This window comes from Hetaerina americana, unplaced genomic scaffold, assembly GCF_022747635.1.
Source record: "Hetaerina americana unplaced genomic scaffold, ioHetAmer1.1.p SCAF_1, whole genome shotgun sequence".
NCBI lineage: Eukaryota > Metazoa > Arthropoda > Insecta > Odonata > Calopterygidae > Hetaerina > Hetaerina americana.
In genome coordinates, this window is record NW_027286069.1 from 8,492,310 (window position 1) to 8,515,005 (window position 22,696).

Consider the following 22,696-nt stretch of genomic DNA (forward strand, 5'->3'; position numbering starts at 1 on the left):
TGAAGATTGGTACATGCAGTAAAGGTATGTATACCCCGGATATCGTGAAACTAATTGGACAGCAGAAGCGATTTGCGATTTGGAAAGTAAGGGAGTCATCGCGTTGTAATCCTGAGAGTGACTACTCGTCACATCTCCTTTGTGGCTTCAATGATTCAGTAAAAGATGGAATGAAACCCACACTGGTGAAATCATTCGGAAATAACGCCAACTAGATCTCGATCGATGACTTGAAGGGGTGCATTGGGCAACAATGCTAAAAACGATATTTGAAAATCTTACACATGGGTAGGATACAGATTACGAGAGTAATCATTGTAACCTTGAGAGTTTTACATTAATAAGAGAGCGTTGAAATTCAAGAATAAGAATCTAATTCTATGCTGACCGCTTGAAAAAGTGGCCACAGAATGGTCAGGAAAGCTCAATCACAAAACTGTCTGACTATTTCTATTTAAATCGAAAAAAAATCTCTGATTTCACAATTCAGAAATCGGGCACTTGATATCTATAGACGCTATGGTACCTGTTATTGAGGTTGCCCGTTAAATATGTCTAATTACAATGAAATTTTCTTAAAACGAAAAAATGAATAAACAATGGAAAATATGAAGAATTTAAAATAATTAATGCTTCCCTTTAAGTTTCAAAAACAATTTTAAGTGATAATACGTCCTCAAAGATACGAATGCTGCCTAAGGCTCTCAAAGGGAGTGCTTAACTTACTTAACCTTCGCCTATGATGTAATACACAGTTCGACTCTTTAGATGAGAAGTTTTGCGACTACGAGATGAAAGCATAGTTCATAGTTAAACAGAAAATAACACATACTGCTTATTTTTTAAAAAAATCCTTTGAAAGATTATAAAATTTCAAGAATTGCTTGCCTACAGAGTTATAGAGCATATTATCAAGGGAATAAATCTGTACCAGTCAATTTTGGGCTTGTTATCTATGGTTTCATTACTACTGATGATTTATGAAGGTTTGAGTGGATTTCTATATCCATTTCTGTGGTATCAACTAAAAAACAAGCGACAGTTGAGTCTTAATAAAGACGCCATGCAGTGGTGGAAGATGTTTTCAGCTGTGGCATCCAGTTAATGAATGAGATTTTGAATTAATCTGGCTCTTCAAATGCTTCAACTAGTTAAAAACTAGCTGCTTCATTCATTGTATAAATATGGGGATTAATTTGCACAAGTAATATGCGAATAACGACAAGAAAGATGTGTGTGAAAAAAATCCGTGTGGAGTGTGGCTCTCTATCAATAGGATGTGTAAACAAGAAGACAGGCTCATGAGATATGAATGGGAAAAATGGTGCAGAAGGGCGATACTTAAAGGTCAAATGGACAGATTCAGTGCGGAAAGAGGATGCACTGAGGCTTGGAAGTTGTAAAGGAAATCAGGAGCAATACGCATAAAAGAGGTACTAGCTACATTTATCCCCCACGCCTTCAAAAGCAACTGACTGGTTATCAGAGCATAACAAATGAAGAAATGAAAGGGAAATTCCAAAAAAGAAGATCAAGGGATAGATATGAGAATATAGGAAAGAGGATTATAAGAGAGGAAATTCTTAAAGCGGTGACGAACACTAGATTAGCATGAATGAAAGGATGCGAACTACCAAACTTAGAAGTGAAATGCTAATGAATAAACCTTTACAGGCCAATCAAAAGAAAACCAATTTTCTTGGAAATTGTGATTAAAACGTCTTATTCAATACATACCTCAATGAATAAATATATTATGAAAATAATATTAGACTTGCGTCCTGCATTTCGAATGTCCATCCTTGAAAATCAACTCGGGCCAAAAAGTCTGGCAACATGAGTCAAGGAAATTTTCAAAAAACAAACGCCAACGTCATGAACAGTAAACTTTTTTGATAAAAATATTTAGCAACAAACAGAAGGTTAGTGGAAAACCTATTTGGAAATTTAGTTTACGATAGGCGTCGGAAGAGAGGTCGTGGTAGGTGTAGGGTCAGATAGGGACTGGTAGCAACGTGGAGGAGGTTCTATGATTGTTCACTCGGGTGGAGTGGTCACACTCAATTACAAATTAATCATTACCCCTCCATATATCTGTGGTATAAAGTATCTGACCTCTTCAAATAAAGTACATCCGAATTTAACCTCTCCAAAAAATATTTCGCTGATATGGAAAAACACCGGCCTGACCCAAACATCACAATTTCCCCATCGGACAAAAGTTCCCGCGTTGTGATAACGGACACCAAACACGACGTGGAAGCCTCCCGTCAACTGAATGACTCTTTCTCCTTTGAGACCCTTTTCCATGATCCCAATCTTGCCATCCAATCAGAAGTATATCGCCTTTCCTCAAAATGCACGACCTCAAAGGTTTAAGCGATAAAATACAATCAGATACCGCCATCCTTTCCACCAGAAATCCAAGTACTTCCCATTTTTGCTTACTACCCAAATTGCATAAACCTAAACTGATCAATAATGCCTCATATCAATTCTCCCGTTAAACGCATAGCCGCATTCATTGGTTTATATCTCCGATCCCGCCTCCCTCTTTTATCCATGATATTTTCAATTTATTATGGCGTAGATTTGGGTCCATTGAGAGTTGGTCCAGTGGGTTTGCACACTGTGGCGAAAATCATCACTCCAGGTGGTCTAGCGACTCGCTCCGACCGCTACAGAGCGAGTATCACGAGATGCATCCACCTGCCGTACACGCCAAGGTCTTTTAATTTCGCCAACGGAAAACACGATACCTGGCGGTCAGAATAGTCTGTCGCACTATCGTCTGACTGCTGCTTGTAACTACTTTATTGATAGAAAAGAAAAAAGGAATGATAATAGAGATATCTGAGCAGTTTGGATTGTAAAATAGAAGTTATCCATAAAATAATAGCCTGGTGAATGAAGATGAGATACCATTCAGAACATTTCGCGCTAGACCAGCAAGTACTACGAGTTCTTGTTGGATAAGAATGCTACGAAAATAAACAAGGAAAATCTGCCTGATAAAAGCATTTTCCTCATGGGAAAGTTACATCTTCTGACTATTTTTTTTAGATTCCTATAAAAAGATGTATACGTGTGCATTTAAAATATTTGACCCTGAAAACACAATGTAATCATTTGCATCATATTACGTAATGTGGGTACCTACGGCCAGGTCAAATCGAACTGAAACCACATCCACTGAAAAATAACTTAGGCCAAATCTTGTTTTCCAACAACATTCAACTACGAGCAGAGAGTTCTTCAAATTATGGAAGCTGACCAAACAGAGGATTGCCTGAAAAATACATATTTCCGCTGCAGCCAACAAAATTACAATGCTCCTTAATACTAAAAGGATATTCGTGAACAGTTCAAACATAATTTAGATCCGAAGGAAGATAAATTCCAGGGCATTATCAATTCATTCATTAATATTGGTAAATTGAACACTCTGCATTACAAACAGAGGCTTTCTCCTCAATTTATCATGGTTTATATGACAGAAAAATCATTTCACCTACAAAAATGAACTATGTCTACACATCAAAGGCATTGCGATGCTCTTTCCAGAATTCCTCGAAGGAGATTTTCTCTTTCTAAAGGCATACAAATCTCTTTGGTTCAGTTCATCGAAACCGTTATTTTTATCTGAAAAGCGGCATCGATTCCATCTTCAGATTCGTCCCCCACCTTAATTCCGCTTTCTACGACACATTAGCCACCGCCTTTATGGTTTTTCGATCACCCAATAGCCTTTCATTACTATTATTACTATCGGTAACCTACCTGTTAAAATAGGTTTTGGACGGATACAAGCTACCAAACGCTACAGCCATAATTCCCTTTCCTCTCCTAACAAAACACAACTTAACATCCGAAGCCACAATACGACCCTCTTCAATTCCCCATACTTCCCCCTGTCATCCCATCCAGCACCCCTATCCTATTCCTGTCCCTTCCTCGTTTGCCTAACATTCTCCCCTCTATCGCAGTCTTCAACATCCCACTTCCGATCAATATGCTTTAAATTCATTTTTATGTCTCCTTAAAATTTCTCCTAGCAATCCCCTCTCCACCCCCACCATACCCAGAACTTCCTCATTTGTTTTCCTTTCTGTCCACTTCACTTTCTCCACACCCACGTTTCAAAACCCTCTATCTTCGCCTATCATCCTGTTCCAATGGCCATGTTTCCGCGCCGCACTTAACTACACTCCATATCAAAGTTTTAACGACCCTATTCTTTACGTTCTTATTCAACGTCCCCGTCATCAATTCCCTCCTATTTGTGAAAGCTTCTCTGCCTAACGTAAATTCTTCGTCTTACGTCTCTTATAAACTACTTTGAACATTTTGGTCCAAAACACTTTCGTAAACTGTCCCACCTGCTCAAGTTTATCAGCTCCTATTTTAATATTCAACGCAGCTTTCATTTCTTGAAAACCGCATAGCCTTTATTTTGCTTCAATTTATTATAATCCCATACCTATCGCCCTGACTTTCTGATGCGCTCAGTAATATTTGGAATCCCTTGACTGACTGACTAATTACAGATTTGTCATCCGCAGAGATAAATAATTATCTGAATTATGAACCGACATTCGTTCCTACTCCCAGTTCATCCCATGCTTCTTAAACCATTTCCACCACATTTACGTTGAATGGGACAGGTGATAATGACAGCCCTGTCTTACTCCTCTTCCTCACACTGCCCATCCGGACTCTCCGTCTACCACTCGCAACTGTGCAGTCTGAGACATGTACAAGTTGTGGATAAGTCTCTAATACCTCCAATCTATTACTCTCTGCAACACAGTCATTGATTTTTCCTAGTTCACTCTATCAAACGTCTTTTCGAAACCTACGAAGCAGACAAATACAGTGCATACTGATTGAATTATATTTTCCTCTCAGTTAGTGATCTCATAACCAAAACCGCATCACGCGTTCCTCTCCTCTTCTTGAACTCAAACTGATCATCTTCTAAGTAATCTTTTGACCTGCTCTCCATCCTCTCATTGATTATCCTGGAAAGCCTTTTAGCTGCGAGCGAAATCAAATTTGTTCGGAAGATTTCGCATATGGCTGCCTTTCCCTTTTTCGAAATAGAAACAAACACTGATCTGAAGAAATCTTCTGGCTACATTCCTGCTTCACAATTGCTGCAAGTAGTCCATAAAACTCTTCATCCCGCATTTTTCTAAACCTTGAAGTAGTTCCACGGGATTGACCCCCACGACCTTATTTCATTTTATTCCCTTAATGCCCATTCTATCTCGCCATAGAGCAAACCTGGGCCTAAGCCATCCTCATCTAAGTCATAATATCTTTCTATGGCTAACCTCGCTGGCCTTATGTCTTTACTATGCAGTTCTTCTGCACATTTATTCCTCCCATTTCTCTTAACTCTTCCTCGGTCTAACCAATATTCAACTAAATATTTTTCTGTCTTATCTTTGATATTTATCACAGATTTTCCCTTCTTACTTCCTGACAGTGCTTTCACCTTTTTGTATAGCACACTAATTGCACCCTTCCACGGTAAACTTTCAATATCCTCACATTTCATCCTCCACCACGTTTCTTTCGCTCTGTTTGTTTACTGCCTCAGTTTATTTATTATTCAGCTCTTTACACTTCCTTCTGTATGATTCTGTGTTAATAAACTTTCATTTATTTCGAACGCTCATCTTTCTAACAATCTCATCCATAATCCATGGGTCTTTGCCTTTTTCCTTATATACTATTTATATAGTTTCGTTTGAACCTTTGATATTCCATTTTTTCTCTGGAGTACCTAGCTCCCTGTCCTCACTCATTATTTTCTAAAGCCTTCTGATACTCCTTTTTTCATTCCTGTAAATGCCTCCAAATTTCATTTTCTAAACCGTGTTCTCATTTTTATATTTAGGAATAGGAGGCTACATGTCATTATTACTAAATTATCGTCTGAGTCCTTCCATTGCTTGCTCTATGTTAGCTACCTCTATTCCCAACTTTTTATTCAATATTATGGCTACCCCTCTGCTTTTCATTACTCTATAACTATCACTCCAGTAATCCTCGCTATCCTTCCATCTCAACTCGTCCGGCCCTATTTTCTCTCCTCATCTACATTTGCTAATTTTTCTGTCCTCAACACCGTCCTGACGTTCCAAGTGCCTATTCTACCCGGTTCGTTTCTCTTCTGTGTCTTCCAAGTTGCTGCTGTCGATTTTGCTTTTCATGGATTTTATGATATAATGACCGCAGAAGTTTTTCCTCTACCACTGCTGCGTACGACACATTGGGCCAAGTCCCGTAATTTCGACTCATACTCTGATCTATGTACATCATAGTATTATGGGATCAGTAATTGAGGAGGTTTACCATCTCCTTTCACAATAGTGTTTTTAACGTGACACCATTACTCAATGGCCGCCTCACTGAGGAACAGACGCTGCACGAGCTACCGTTCATCTGGCTTCTGTCATCAGAGCGCACAAGCCCTTCCACCCTGTCATGGTTTTAGTCCATAGGGAGAGATACCTTTATTATTAACGGTGAAAATGTGCGCCAAAAAAGTACATGAGCAACTAAAGGAACTCGAAACATTTCGCAATGATAAAATAATTGTGATTATTAATGATTAAGAATTACAGTTTCACACGGAAGATGAAACGTTCAGAAAACTGTTGATGCCACTGACGGTGAATGCCTAATGAGATCTACAGTTACACCACCAGTATGGTAACTGTTCGCTATTAAACTGCCGTCGCTAATCACATGCTGTCTAAGGATCTCTGCGGTGCCCTGCTCAAGGCCAATGAGACCCAGAGAAAAGGGACAGGTTTCTGGAACGGACAATAATGCGCACATATTCGGTTAAGAGATTTAAGATATACTAACGTGGGCGCCAGTAGGGTAGGTGGAGAAAGACCCTCCACATTTCAGAACTCCCATAAGTTTAACATTTATGCATTGTGAGTTATAGTCAACAGATGCATTTAATCCTCCCAAATATGCGAGCTGGATTTAAACGGCAATCATGACAATGAGTACGGCGGTAAAACGAAGATTAACTTATTGTACATAATGAAAAGGAAAAAAATGGGGAGATGCAAATTAATTCACCCAGCACAATGTCGTCCGTCGGTTCAGGTGAATTTTTCTGAGAAAGCATTAAATCTTATCTAATTTTCGTTAGTTGAAGATCATTTCTCCGCGGCCACATCTGATATTTGTAGCCGAAATATCGTCAACATAACAATTTTTCAAGAAGTGAAGAAAGAAGTCATATTGGGTATGGATGAACAACAGTTAAATTCTTACCTTCCAGCTTTACCAGTTGATTTTTCACAATGCAGAAGCTGGCTGCCCATCCGGAATTTGTATGCACTGGTAAACCGCTTCAACTGACGATTGTTCTCGATATCGAGAACTAATATTGTGCTGGACGAAAATCTCACCTAATCAGAGAATAACTTTTTTCGGGCATCATTAGCTAACGATTAAGATATAGGATTCCGCGGCCGACCAAAAACACTTCATACAAAACCATTTGAATGAGAAACAGAGGAGTATCGAAATCTGTAGAGGCGTATATTATTATTATGCGGCAATTGTCACCAAATAATGTTAAATTACTGTAATTAAAGCTAATTGTCATTTGATAATATACGCGCGAATTATTAATATGTTCACTGATGGAGTATATATTACATGAGAGTGTATTGAAACATGAGTGACCTACGTGCACACACGAAAAGACGCAAAACGTCGAGAGGAAAAATAAATACTTGGAGAACCTGAAAATATTTTAAGTTAATAAATTCCACGAAAATCTTTGAAGCAAATAGCAACATGAATCTGAGATGTCTGCATGTTAATTCGTACAGATGTCATCAATGAATGAGGAATAACAGCTGACTGTGAAGTCTGATTTTAAGTGAGGTGATGGAACAGCTGAGCCTCGCTCTAGGAAAATACCAATTTTTGTCTATAAAAAATACGCAGTTAGTGACTTAAGAATAATTAAACAAAATCGATAATATAATAGCATATACACATGATATTAATAGCCAGTCCTGATCAAAGAAAGACTGACTAGGGGTTGAACTGATCAATAAATAAAATATTAAATTATTTCTTAATCAGTGTTTTCACTGATATTTTTATAAAATTTGGCAGTGCTAACATTAATCACACTCATACAAAAATATTTTACATCACATTGGTACAGGAAATGACCAAATAAATCGCATTTCATACCCTACGGGAGGTGATCATTACATAGGGCCTAGCTTCTGAATGGTCTTCTATAAATGGCAATCATTTACAAATGATGAGAAAGAGCAGTCTTACATACCACACACTAAACCATTCGACCACCTCTCACAACACTGGGCATATTGTCCCACGTCATACACACACAAACACACTCTTCATTTGGATGACAGATAAAGGAGAAAGCTAATGGAATTACATGCAGGCACATACTATATACACATTTAAACAAATACTGGCATTATCGTTAATCTCTTTGACAATTTCTCCCACATCTTAATTCACATTTGTCTTTCTTGCCTTCAATGATGCATTGTTTAGTTTCCAGAAATGTCTATTAGTTGGAAAGAATTTGATATCTTGGACCCAGAATATCCACAGAAGAAATAAGTATCCAAAAAAATTAATACACATTATGATAGAATTATACTGTATGCCATAAGAAGAAGTGTATGGCATTAAAAATGAAATGACTTAAGTTAATTGGTAAGAGACATTAACATTTGGTCATAATAAGTAAGCATCTGTAGTCCTTTTTAGATTATTTTGCAAATTATTGCCAATTAAGTTTACTTCTCAGGCACTATACGATTATAAAAACAAATGCCTGCATATCACATTTCAGAGGGCAAGAGAAAGAAATGCTACTACCTCTCACCTTCTCTTCTACACATCAAGTTTGACACACACAGACACACTTTACTTACTGCAGTTTGCATACAGGAAACACATACTCTATACATACTTTATGATCACTCATTGAATCCATTCATTCCAGGAGCAACTCATTAGTTTTGGCATTATTCCCATGGAATAAATCATCCACACATATTATTAGTCCAACTTTCACATAGTTTAACTCAAATTGAGAACACAAGCTCCATGTGGCACAACTCACTGAGAAAACTTCATTCGAAACACAATATCTTAAGGAAATACATTTTTAAAGTCACATTTTACTATTTAAAGAATTTCAAGTTTTTCACTGTACTATTCAATTAAAAATGCCATCATAGACATTCCATAGGTGATGATTCAAACACACCTGGTCCATTTTCTACAGACATTACTCCATAATCCACACACTAAGTGGCTGATGAATTTCTATCACAGAATTTGCATTTCTCGATAACAAATGCCTTGCCAGAAATGCATCATCACATGTTACCTCCTCCTGTTGTATGCAACTGACATAAAATAAAGAATTCCAGAAAACTAGGATTGAAAGTTTTGGAATCAGCACCAAATCACCTGATGAGATCTAGATAAAGACCTGTGCTTTCTACAATTGCACTGAAAATCCACAAGGAAAGTCACATTCCCGTGAAACAATAATGGTGCGTGAGCCACCTGTTTACTGGTGAGGCACCACTTGAATTTACACAATTCAATTTCACATATGGCAATTAGAGAATAAATACATATTGGTCTCAGGATATAATAAAATCATGTGAGATAAAATGTAGGGATGACCTTGACATCCTTCAACGTGAACTCTATTATCCTTAATAACTTGTAAGGATATTGAAATAATTATTTCAACAAAATGAAACTAAACAGGTTATATTGTTAAACACATCAATAATTTCGGCTAATAATTCATGCTAGTTCCTGAATATATTCATATGCAATACACATATATGCCCAGCTGGATGCAGCTTTGATTTTTAGGCCAAAGGTTTCAAAAAACTGGGTACAGTGCATTTAGAGCTCCATATATAAACCATAACCCGCAACTAGGCATCATGATCATTAATTTACAGCTCCACCTTTTGCAAGTAACACCAAAAGGTATCTACCATATGAATAAAATGTAATTAATATTAACAAATAGAAAATAATTTAGCACGGAAAATTCATACCATGAGCTGTCACAAAGCAATAATGCAAAAAATAATATGATTCTTCTACCAGTGAAACAACAATTGAGTACATTATGTTATATACTTGTAGCTACTAAAATATTGAAGGATGAATTATAAGCAAAAGATAGCCTAGGAGCTTTATTTTGTAACTGTTTAATAATTTTTAATTGGACAAGGTAGGCCCTTATGAGCAAAATAATTATGAATATTACTGCATATGACTCTAGTTATTATGCCCCTGATATTATTCTTCATTCCTTTCACATCCATTTTGAGGATAATCAATCAGTGATCTTATATTGATAAAATAATTATTCAAAATCACCATTAATTAGAAGGTTATATCCCTTTTTTTATGACAAGGACCTAAGAATCTCATTTTGCACATACTGCATCCACATATGGAGCTCTATGAAATGCATGTCCACAAAAATTTAGAAGGTAAACTCAGTTCTACAACGCTAATTAAAACTTGGTCTTTAATCCGTACATTTCAAAAGAGTATATTCAGGAATCACAGAAAATAGCCATGTTATTTTATCCATCTCTGGCATCCAATTTTCCTGGGAACACCACAATGAATGACAAAATCCTTTCACCATAACTAAAATACAAGCAGTGATGAATTCCATGCCTTAATAGTCTACTTTATCAACCGAATCAGGACCCAGATGATATCAACGCTATGTAAAATCCTTCTAGCCACCTGGAACTTTCAATTCATTGTCTGATGCACAGGGCATCAAACAAAGTTCAAGTTTCTATCATTTTTATGAACCATAAAAAAATCCTGGCTATGCAGAAGAAAAATTTCATGGAAGTAGCACCTGGTGAAATGGTCTAAAACAGTGTTTCAATTATTATTTTCCATGAATTACAAATGAGGTTTCCCATATTCCCAAAAAGAAACCATTGCAACCAATGAATCATTGCTTGATAAGGTAGATTTCTAGATGCTACTATCATGAAAACAAAGATATTCATTTGTTTCTTCCTTGCATTTCAACCAAAGTGATCAATCCGGTATGGGATAGTGAAATTCATTCATTTCAGTTTCACACCTGCATGCTTTGGTTTCTGACTCAGATTCATCTTCCAAGCTTCTTCTGAGCTCAACTATGAGGCTGTGGACTGTAAAAAGGTTTTTTGTTAGACTCTCACTTGCAGCATTCTGGTGACCATATGAAATTACATTTAACAGCCACTACAATGTGACCACTGGAAAATTAGCACTCTTAGCAGCTTAGAATCCTTTAACCCTTCCATAATTTTGAAGGAAAACCTGAAGCTATTCAGACTCGTATGATGACAGCACCATACTATGGAGAAAGCTGCAACTGACAAACATCCATTAGACTCATGAAAATATAAGTTAGTCGAAAGTTCCCTCGTGTAATTAGATTAATATGATCTGAGAGGGTTTTTCAATCAAACTGCTCCACTGTCACTCATATCACATTCCAAAAGTGGGTGTATGAGAGGTCTGGTTCATTAGAGCAGGTCACTCAAATCCCATTTGCATCCGTGTGAACACCACAACACAGGGAAAATCATACCCTGCAGGTTAGTGTGCCTTGTGCAATGCAACTGAATTGGGAGCACGCAAATTCGATGGCATAAGACAAAGTCTTGCTCTCAGTGACAACAGAGGCCCTCAGACAAATGAGGAGAAGCCAGGGAGAGGTGCTCTCGATCTCGCCATGTTGTTGAGCACAATCCGACCACCATTAAGCCCAGGCTGCTGCTGTTGGGGGACTGCAGGGGGGAGGGCACTGCAGTCGGAGGTCTCAGAGTCATCGATGAGAGGGGGAAGGGGGGCGGGTGGCAGGAGAGATTGTGCATGGTGGTGCTGCGCATTGTGGTTGCGCAGTGCATCCCTCATCAGCTGAGAAGTCTGGTGCTGGTGAGCAGCAGGCGGCCGCACAACTGGCCTCTGCCGCTTCCAAGACTGACGCAACGAGTCATTGACATTGGCATAGTGGTTGACAAAGGAATGGTCAGGGTCTTCCGAAGGTGGGGGTTCAGGTGGTGCTGTCTGGCAATCGACGAGGTCCGAGGCCTCGCTCATGTCATCCGTCTCCGAGCCCTGAAAAGGGGAAACATAAAGATGTCACTCAAATGGTTCTCTTTCCTTATTCATTCCTGTAATAGTGCTTTAGACAGAAAATTCAATTGTACATTAGCATTAATTAATGTGCCCTACTTTGAAGAGAATTTGTGATCCTACTACTTTAATTAGATTTTGACTTGGAAATAAAAAGAAGTATTGATGAAATTATTAGTATTTTAAAATATAAAAAATTGAGTTTGGCTTCAGTGAACATTTCTATTGAAAGAGAAAAAGGATTAGAAATTGAAATTTAATGAAAAACAGAATTAGAATTTTTGAGAGCTCATATTCAAGATTGAATGAAAGAGGGGATTTGGATTCAACCAATTATTTTATTTGACCCATTCCCATGAAATATTTGGTGATTAGGATCAAAAATGTTTTAATAAGGCCTCACAAATTCAATGATGTGACATTATAAAAGTTAATGATGATATTTAGAGGCATTTGACTAGATAAAAATTTAGAGGCTTTGATTAGATGATTAAAAATATAATATTAGATTAATTGTACCAAACAATGGCATGATGCTCATCAAATTTTCAAAATCCTGCCTCTCCTGCAAGCAAAGAACAGCATGTGGGGGTAAATAACTCAAAATTACTCTCAATATTGTGTGAATGCCTTCACACCTAGGAGTTTTTGCTGCACAATATTGCTTTGACTTTCATTACAGTTAATTATTTAGATTATTTCCATGCTCAAAAAAATGAACAAGAAAAACTATTCTCACCAAAGTATACATGGACAATACCAGATGTTCTTAGCTGATTTCATATTTTTACAAATGACACACATATGCACAACACAAGAGGTTTACTGTACGAAGTTTCACATAGGAATAATATATCTACATCAAAACCTGATAAAAATCAGCATATTATCTCCATGGCAAAGTTTTCACTGTATAGCCGTAATAAAAATTTTCTGGCTACACCACAGATCTAACACCTTTAAATTAATGTAGGTGTTTTGCCCCAGAAGGTTGGCAAAGTAATTAAGTACTATTTGTATTGTGAAGGTCTATTATACTTTTCCACTGGGATATTGTGTTGTATAGTGAGTTGTTTACTTGTTCATGCCCATGCAGTGATACCAAAATACTGACCTGTGAGTCAGTCGAGCTGATCTCGGAGGGCTTCTCGGTAAGGCTGCTGTCATCTGGGTTCTCATCGTAGCCCTTGGTGCTGCCCTCCTCTTCCTCTTCATCCTCGTCTTCGCTGTGGTATGCCACTGAGGCGGGACTGGGGCGAGGGGGTGACTTCCCGAGCATGGGCGTGGGCCCCGAGGCCCCCAGGCAGCTGCCCCCACCCACCAAGGCACCCAGTGCCCCCCCCTTGCGCCCCAGAGTGCCTCCACCCCCACCACCCCCTCGCCGCATTGAGTGGTACATCTCCATGGCCAACTCCTGACGCTCCTCCATGTCCATCCGCATGGACTCCTCCAGCGTCTTCTGTGCCTCCTCTGCAAGAGACAGTGCACCATTATCTTGGTATGTAGCACCATACCTCACAAATACCCTTCAATTCTCAGGAAAGTTGGTAGTGGCAGAGGCCAGAATGTAAATTTACACTGCAATCCTAAGAACTCAAGAGTATGTTATTCCCCAAGTTATGTCCTTAGGTTTAGAATTCGTTGAATTTTTAGAGTGCCAGTGGATAATTTGACCCTCTCACAAATTTCCTTGCCTAACTACTATGAATTACTAACAAGGAAACTGCCACTATTGTAAAAAGAAGATTACTGTCTACAACACCAATATTTTATACCATCATTTTCAAAAAATGCCCTCATTATAAACATTAACATTAACAAGTATTAACTGGTTTTGTTCTGTATGATTTGACAGCAACAATTTTGTATCATTGAAACTACAAAAGTAAGTAACAAAAATACAAATGATTTATAAGAGTATTAAATGTAAAATGGCTGTTTAAGTGTATTCTTGGAAACACAAGCGTCACATATAATAAAAACCTCAGAAAAACAAGTTATGCTCAAATTTCAAGTATTAAAACAATGATTTGCATGTAAAATAAATTAATAACAATGAGGCTTGGATATTTCAACTATAAACATGGAAATTTTAAAATTGTATTATTACTTTTTAGCCAAAGGAACATATGTTCAAACATTTAGGCCTACCGATTCGTAATTTCAAAGCCAAGTTCCTTTTGTGGGTTGTTTTATTTCTATAGGACTTCAAATAAGTCAGACTGCAGCATTGCCATTGCTGGTAAATAGCTTTTTATTAACTATACAAAGCTATTTGGTGCCTTTTGGTCCATTTTTTGAAAACTGAATTAAGCAATTGGCAATTATGAGAAAAACGTAATAACAATTTGCTTTCCTGTATGGATGTGATACGCAGATGATATACACTGGGACAATGTCAATCAAGGACTTATTGGACTCGAATATAGTGAATTGAAATTACTCTTGTTCAAGATTCTGCCTATTTGTAAGCAATGTACAAAAAGAAATCTAATTATTTCATCCTGAGAGTTGAAATATGAGGTAGTTTCTTAGCAATAAAAACTTCACATTACTCTCCCCGCAATCCAGCAAGAATCAATGTTTGAATGTGCCTCCAAAGAACCTAAAAACATCACATGCATACAGTTTCTAAGTAACTCACGTTTGTACTTGTAGCTTTTACTTTTCACACAAAGCACGGCAATCACAGTAATAATTAGGATGAGGGAGACAGCTGCCAAGGCAACCATGAACCATGTTTGGCGATAGAAGGGCTTCTGCTGCAGATATCCATACTCAAGGTACAGCTTTGAAGGTGTCACAACCTGCAATTACAGAACAAATGAGGGGTTACCCAGTTGGAATACCAAACTGTGGATCACTTTCCCTTCTCAGGAAACGTTTAATGAAATTTTTGTTTTCAAATGCAACTCATAATTGAGATAGCTTTTTAAACTGTTATTTTTGAAACTATTCTATTTTTCCTCAGGCTAAAGACAATTACAATGCTACACTATATTCTAATTTAGCAATTATCTTTCCTATATTATTATAATATTTACATAAACTTAAATAAGTGCTGCAAAACTTTTAGAATGCACCAGATATGACATGTATGATGAATATATCATTGATCTGAAAATATAAGAAAATATTTGGACCAAATCCAAAATGTTTGAGAACAGTGGTAGTAGAAGTACCATATTTCCCAGCCCATTAGATGCATCCTGATTTTTGAGGTTAGAATTTGTGAAAAATACTTGGACCAGATAGAAAATGATCAAAGTATTTTAATGTCTACATTTAATACAAAGGATATGAAATTGTTACATTGAAAACTTAGCAGCTATATCAATGGTTATCCAGTGTAGAATCCCAGAAATTCATCTTCATTGCAGCTCAAATCATATATAAGACAAACAGGGTTGTCACATTTCTCATAAAAAATGTCATCTTCACTTCAACCTAGTACATTGCTAATTCCACAGTTTTAAAAATACTAAGGTAGTCTCACTTTTAACTTTCTGCTATGACTTTTTCAACCAATTGCAAACACTAGAAATCAATGGCTGTTTCATTCTTCCCATCGGTGTGAAGTCATGAGCTGGTGCCTTATAAACTTTCTTTCATATTCAAGTGGCAGTTTCAGTGCTATTATAGATCAGTTACATGTGCACAGACCATTTCTCTTCATGAATCTCTTGCATCATGACATTGTCCAGAAAAATGTTCTATTATAAGTAAGAGGACTTAAATACATTCCAAATAATGGAATGATTTCAATGAAAATTTACTTACAGCATCATCAGAATATGCAGGGCAACTAACACCATATTTGTTGTGTGCAATGACTCTGAATGAATAAGATGTGGATGGAAGAAGATTTTGGTAGGAGATGGAGTATTCCTCCAGAGGGCCATTGCCTGTCCGCACCACTGTCTGCCAGCGTCCATCCTCTGAAAGTAGCAATTGCAAAATCATTAAAAACTACCTGAACAAAGCTGCCTCTTACATATTTAAACAAATTTCTTTGTAACATTATTATGTTTCTGTCATGATGACTATTTCAATGTGCCTTTGTGTAACTAGAAACTGTGTATTTAAATCTACCAGAATATTTAGGCATCCATATCGATGGCTGTGAATTTCAACCCTGTTATGAACAGTTAAGCAGCACATTAATGATTCACTGATCTCTCTAAGGAATAATAACCCCACATAGTCAATGCAAATTAGACCTACTTCAACTGTTGTAAATATTATTCACTTTGGAAAACTGATTTCATTGAATATGATTTCATGAAATAAACTTAGTGAATCTGGAATCAGCTTTGAACACTATTAAACCTTTAGGAAAAATTAAGTTGAATCTTGTAGAATTTCATTAGTCAGAAAAATAAGGAAATATTGAGACACTGATTTCAATCAGCCACTGTGATATACACCCTGAGTGGAATTTGTTCTGATAAGGAGAATACAAGAATTGCTAAAGTGAAGGCCTCAACGCTCTATTACAATGAACAGAACAATATTTGCAATGAGGTGAAAAGGGTGGTAAGTTGAGTGTACAAGCTGAAAATGTATTCAATTGAAAAAATTTTTGTGCTTTGCAAAACACTGAAAGAGATGTTTAGCGTGCAAGAGACAATTTTCATTTAGCTTGCTGCCCTTCAAAGAAATAATAACAAATGAGAGCTATGTCACTGTGCACACACAGCAAGGGCAACCCGTAACAACGTTTGCATCTAGCTTCTACAAATATGATTTCCCTTAATTGAACTTTATTCTTTTGTCCCTTACAAAAAGCTGATTACTTTAAGCCATCAATTAATGCAACTTTCAAATATTTAACAAAAACACACAAAAATGTGCAGAAATGGCATTTCCATTTCATAAATGCACATGTGATGTTTTATACACATTACTAACACCAGGAATTCTGCCAACTATTCCTCATATTAGGATATATGTAGGTAGATAACAATGCGTATATACCTTCCTCTTCTGTAGGAATTTGATTTATGCATGCATGTGCTTTGGGCTCCATGTGTGCCTTTCATAACTTTGCCTTACCATTCCGCTGGCTCTCAATGTAGTAGCCAAGGAGGGGTCCTTTTCCAGAAGGTCCATTGCCCCAGCTGAGACGAACTGACGAGGCTGTCCTGGACACTGCAAGCCCCCTTGGAGGAGTGGGCGACCCATCCTGCATGGAACACCACAGTTAATACACAAACCTCACAGATTTATTCAGTGTCCAGCAACTATATTAGAAAATTTCTACCCATTTTTTATTTCAAATTTTCACCTCCCCCTTTAATGATTTTCTCCACATTGAGATAATCATCTACTGAAATGGTTGTTCAATTGGGCGTGCTGATTCCAGGCATATGTATCCATGTTTGGACGAATAGAATGATCACCCCATGATCTCAAATGATTTCAAAGCATATATTAAGTATTTGCATAGCTGGAGAATATTAAAAAGTGATCCATTGCTTGAAAAAAGGCAAATACTGTGACACTGAATTCTCATATTATTGTTGGAAGGCAGCTCTTTCCTTTCACCCCTTCCTACTCATTCCTATCCCTCCATCCTCAATCATCTACTGGTCATCCAACTTTATGGCACCACAGGCTTTAGGGATTATGAAAATATGTGGCTTCTCAAATGCATTAAAAGTGATTTTTGTTAGTTCCTATTTGAATCAGAGTACCCACCTTCAAACTATATACATATCACCCAAGAACTGTATTGCATGCTGAGTAACTACTGCATTTTTTTAAATATAAGTGATATTTCATTTAATTGCATTAAAGTATGATATTTCAGCAACAGAATGGTACATTTACATCTAGGATATATTAATGAATGCAGTAATTAAAATCTAAATTGAAGAATTTGCGAGAGTATGAATAAGGGTTGGATTCAAACATGTTTGCCTCACTAAAACTGATCAGTTATCCAGTATATGAATGGTAAGGCAGCATTTAATTAGACTCGTGCACTTCTCACCTGAGGTCCTGTGGTGACATTGGCTGAAATGGCTGGACCAATGCCAGCACCATTCTGCACCTTGACAGTGAATATGTACGTGGCCTCTTCCTCCAGCCCTTGAACCAGCAACCAGTGGCGACCAGTGCTAGACCCACTGCCAGATGAAACAACTTGCTTCACCTGCTTGCTGAACCCTGTTTGAAAAAGGAGGGCATTTAATCACACCTGCAGTATATCAACTCATAGCAAAAATAAACTAAGCAAATTTGTGCATAAAAAACATGGCTATTCCTACAGCTGGGCAATCTGAGATGTAAGGAAAAATCGATGGGATTACAATTTCCAATTTGATAGCTTTATGTATGTTGTGCAATCAGCAAAATAATTTTAGAAAAATAGCTTAAAAACACTAATTACCTAACATATGTCAAAAGTTAATTAAACAATTGGCATAAATTTACTGATTGATGCCATATTTGCTGATAAACCTTCAACATTGATTTTTTCCTCCCATGCGGAGGCATTGGAACTGTGAATAATCAACTGGAATTCACTTTCTTTTAAAATTTTTCAACATTGAAAGGAATGAATAATTCGACCAAGAGAATGAAGAAAAAAAGCAATACACAATAAATAAATATGCATATAAAAACATACACACAACCACAATTATTTATCCACATATATAAATCATAAATCACATCCCTTACATTGTGCTACCTACATTGCAATTGCAACTTGCTGCAAAAGGACAAACCTGGTTTGCATATTTTAATAATTACAACATACAGAATTCTGGGTCCCTTCATAAAGCATGAGCATAAAGAGCGCAGCATTATAACTTCCTTTTTCCAAAAGCAAAACCCCTTCGAAACAGGAAGTTATGTTGCCACACCCTGTATGTAGATGTAGCATAGTAATTAGGGCTGGAGAGGAAGTGAAGCAGCCAGGTTTTTTAATAATTTATATTCGTCTTCAATGCAAAAGAAGAGTAAAACAGTGGGAGATCAATGTACATGCTCCAATTAAAAAAGTAATTGGAGCAATTTATGGAAGCCCATGTCTTCCACATTTTGGTCCAGTAAGATTAATGAGAGTAGCACATTTATTATTTTATTGGCTCTTTAGATTAATGAAGAGGTCTAAAGCTCTGTAGTAAAGCTTGGTACACAACCAACTACATATTTCTCTGCACTCTATGAATGATAGCTTACTTTCATTTGGCATTCGAGTCTCATATGCCACCACATATCCAAATATTTCCCCATTTGGATTCTGCGGAGAATCCCAACCGACACGTAAGCTGTTCATTGTTATCTCAGAGAAGACAATTGGCCCTGGTGGTCCAGGAATGCCCTGAAAGTCAGAAAGAGAACAATTAGCACCACAACAGTGAGGAAGATATACACATTGATTGACGAGCTTTAGCATTGGCATTAATTATCCAGAGAACAGTTCCCAAGGGATACAAGAGATACCCTATAGAATTCTCAATGGCATGGCAAGGCCAGGGAAAGAGCAACAGTCACCTGGAGCGTCTTGATGGTGACAGGCGTGGACCGTGGTCCATCACCAGCTGGATTGAAGGCAAGCACCTGAATTCGGTATGTAGTATACTTGTCAAGGAAAGCAAGGGTGTGCGATGTGTGGGAGGCCGGCACCACCTCAAGTTCCTCTTCCTCCTCTTCTGGCTGCTGTGACTGGGGTTCTGCCCCAAGTGCCTCCTCCTCCTCCACATCCTCATCCATCAGCCGTCCGTACTCTCCACTCTGCCAATTAGTGATTAGAGAACTCAAATTAAGGAATAGAATTACTTGCTCCGCAGGCACTGGATGTAATGAATTTATGTCTCGATAGAATAAATGCAGATTAAATTTCAAGAAAATGGATATCACCTTTCCAAAACCAAGACACTAGAGCAAGCCATGCAAATGACTTAATTGAGGATAGATATATTTACTACACTTATGAAGAAAATGCAGGGGAAATGAAATGATTGAAGGGAAAAATTGTAGAGCAGGAATGCCAACAAAATGCATCAAAGAGGCAGCAGAAGATTTGAATAGAAGTATGACTAAAATGGAGAGAGAGTTTAGCAGATCGGGAGTTCCCTAGATTGCTGAGTGGCTAAATGAATTTGCACCAATATGCTAATAAATATGCTGTACACCAATGAGCATTCCTGAAATTGCCATTTTACTCAGGCTCTCACCTCCAGGAAAGAAGAATCGGCGTCCATGGCTGAGTTTTCAGCCGAGATAGAGTAGCCAATTTTCTTGCCTCGCATCCTCCGACTCCCACCCTTCCTTTGCTTCCCCTTGCGGCCCCCACGGCCTGGAGCCTCCACCACTATGTAGAATATCTGGAAGGATTGGATCACAAAAGGTCACTAAATTGTGCATCCCACACACACACACAAATATGGTATCCATCAAGAATCAGAGAATATTATTTTTGCATATTTCAAAGAGAAATATTTTCACGAAAAGCATTTCTAATGTGAGATGTGAACCCAAAAAAGCAAAACTATGTACAGTATTTGAGAATAAACCAGAAATTTTAAGCAAATTTCAAAGTACCACACATTCACTTCCTCTACAAAGCTCGCTCTGAAAGTTTTGATAAAATAATGCAGTGCAGCATTGAAAAAAATATCATTGGGGTGATTCAACTAAATTAGATAAGTGCACACACCATATGAATCACAGAGGGTGAAAAAATAAATACAAAGCGTACTGCATCACATCACTTGAGCTTAATGTAAAAGAATCAAAAAAACATACATGGCAAACAAAGGTTCCCTATCAGTAAATAACTGCATTGCAACATATATCTAAGCTAAAGAGAGCACAAGAGACAAGGCACAACAAACCTTGTAGCCAGAGATCTCTGGCTCCTCCAAAGAGGGGACGCATGAGGGGAATTGGATGATAAATTCAAACACAAAGAGGACAGAGATTAGTACATACTTGAAAATACTACAATATACAATTTATTTACACTGACTGCAATACACCAGTTTACGTTCCATACTGTCATAATAATGCTACTATTAGTTGCGCATGGAATCCAATATTTCTGTAGGCAGGCAAGACAGCCGCCAGAGCAGCTCTTCCTTATAAATACTGGTAAGACAACATTATTGGATGCAAAAAGTAGTCTAGTTCTCCAAATTTCTTCAATACTGAATGCCACTTGAAAAAATTTCAGAGTTTTCATTCAACTACAACTCCAATGAAAACACATTCAGATTGTATGGTTTTGTCTTCTAATACAATATTAAACAGCTTTTTGGATTATATAGGGGTATAATTATTTGGAGTTTCTTTTTTTTCTATCAGGAATAGTTTCTTCAAGTTTGCAACTTTTATTTACATTGTTTATGGGTCCAATGCACGTTTTTTTAAGTTTAAAAGGATCTCCAAAATAAAAGCATCTTCCAGTGAATTTCATTAATGTAAACAAATGTATTATTTGCAAGAAACTCAACTTTTTAACTTTTATATACCCAAAAGGAGGATTCATTTCCACATTTAGGATTATCAGGAGGATGGAACCAAGGTTAAATTGATGTAATTTTAACATCATTATTACCATTGATGAGCAAGTTGATTCTCAATATTTACAATAAATCATGAAAACAACAAAGTACATCAATTTTCCAAAAACTTTTCTCCCACAGCTAATAGTGAGACAGCACTATAACAAAACATCAAATATTTTTATGACAATTTCCCTGCAGATTACGTGCATTTTAAAAATTATGTTTAAATAAGAAAATGTGTAGTTTAGCCAGAAAAGTCATCCCTCCATTCTCATTCATTAAGTTAATCAGCCCACCTTGTATCCGAGTAGTTCCCCATTGCGTGTTGATGGTGCGGGGGCCTCCCATTCAAGGGCCACCTCCGTGGGCGCAAGGGCTGTTGCCTTGAGGGCCTTGGGCTCCCCCGTGGGCACTGCCTCTCCTACGTAGACGGATGCCGGGGGCGAGGATGGCGGGCCCTCCCCTTGGCTGTTGAATGCCACCACCCACACCTCATACGTCACGTCCCGCTGGAGGCCTTCCAGGACCAAACGACCCACCTGCATACAAAGATGTATTAGCATCATCCACCACAAGGAAGCCAGTATGAAGTCAGTGAACGACAGTGGTAGATGGCATATTGCACAGAGGATTAAAAGTAAAATGGACATAAAATTATCGGTTTGTGGCAATTAATTTTTATCATGAGTGAGTGAAGTAACTATGAATAAAAAAGACCAGACAAATTTACTGCAACATTTTAAACTTATTAAAGAAATTTTAAACACAAGAAAAACAAGAAGAACTATATAAGAAAAAAAGAAAACTATTAGACTGTAGCAAAGAAAAAACAATAACCACCATAAGGGAAAAGCCAGAATGTAATTATTAGAGTCAGAATAGTTACGGGGAAGGTGAAAAGAGCACATAGAAGACCTTTTAAGCAAAGATACCAGGTCTTCCAGTTC

At 37.5% G+C, this 22,696-nt stretch overlaps 1 protein-coding gene across 1 annotated transcript in view; it reads right to left on the reverse strand.

Annotated features, from left to right (window-relative positions):
- Positions 1 to 8,115: 8,115 nt before the first annotated feature.
- Positions 8,116 to 22,696, reverse strand: part of sdk (sidekick cell adhesion molecule) — a 207,435-nt gene continuing 192,854 nt past the window's right edge. Inside the window, exons 34-43 of the mRNA XM_071593913.1 lie at positions 22,046 to 22,288; positions 20,418 to 20,567; positions 19,735 to 19,974; positions 19,420 to 19,561; positions 18,224 to 18,399; positions 17,284 to 17,413; positions 16,009 to 16,166; positions 14,873 to 15,035; positions 13,343 to 13,698; positions 8,116 to 12,210 (exon numbers count right to left, since the gene is read on the reverse strand). Coding sequence (XP_071450014.1) covers positions 11,779 to 12,210; positions 13,343 to 13,698; positions 14,873 to 15,035; positions 16,009 to 16,166; positions 17,284 to 17,413; positions 18,224 to 18,399; positions 19,420 to 19,561; positions 19,735 to 19,974; positions 20,418 to 20,567; positions 22,046 to 22,288 — 2,190 coding nt within the window. The 3' untranslated portion in view covers positions 8,116 to 11,778. The remainder of the gene's footprint in view (positions 12,211 to 13,342; positions 13,699 to 14,872; positions 15,036 to 16,008; positions 16,167 to 17,283; positions 17,414 to 18,223; positions 18,400 to 19,419; positions 19,562 to 19,734; positions 19,975 to 20,417; positions 20,568 to 22,045; positions 22,289 to 22,696) is intronic.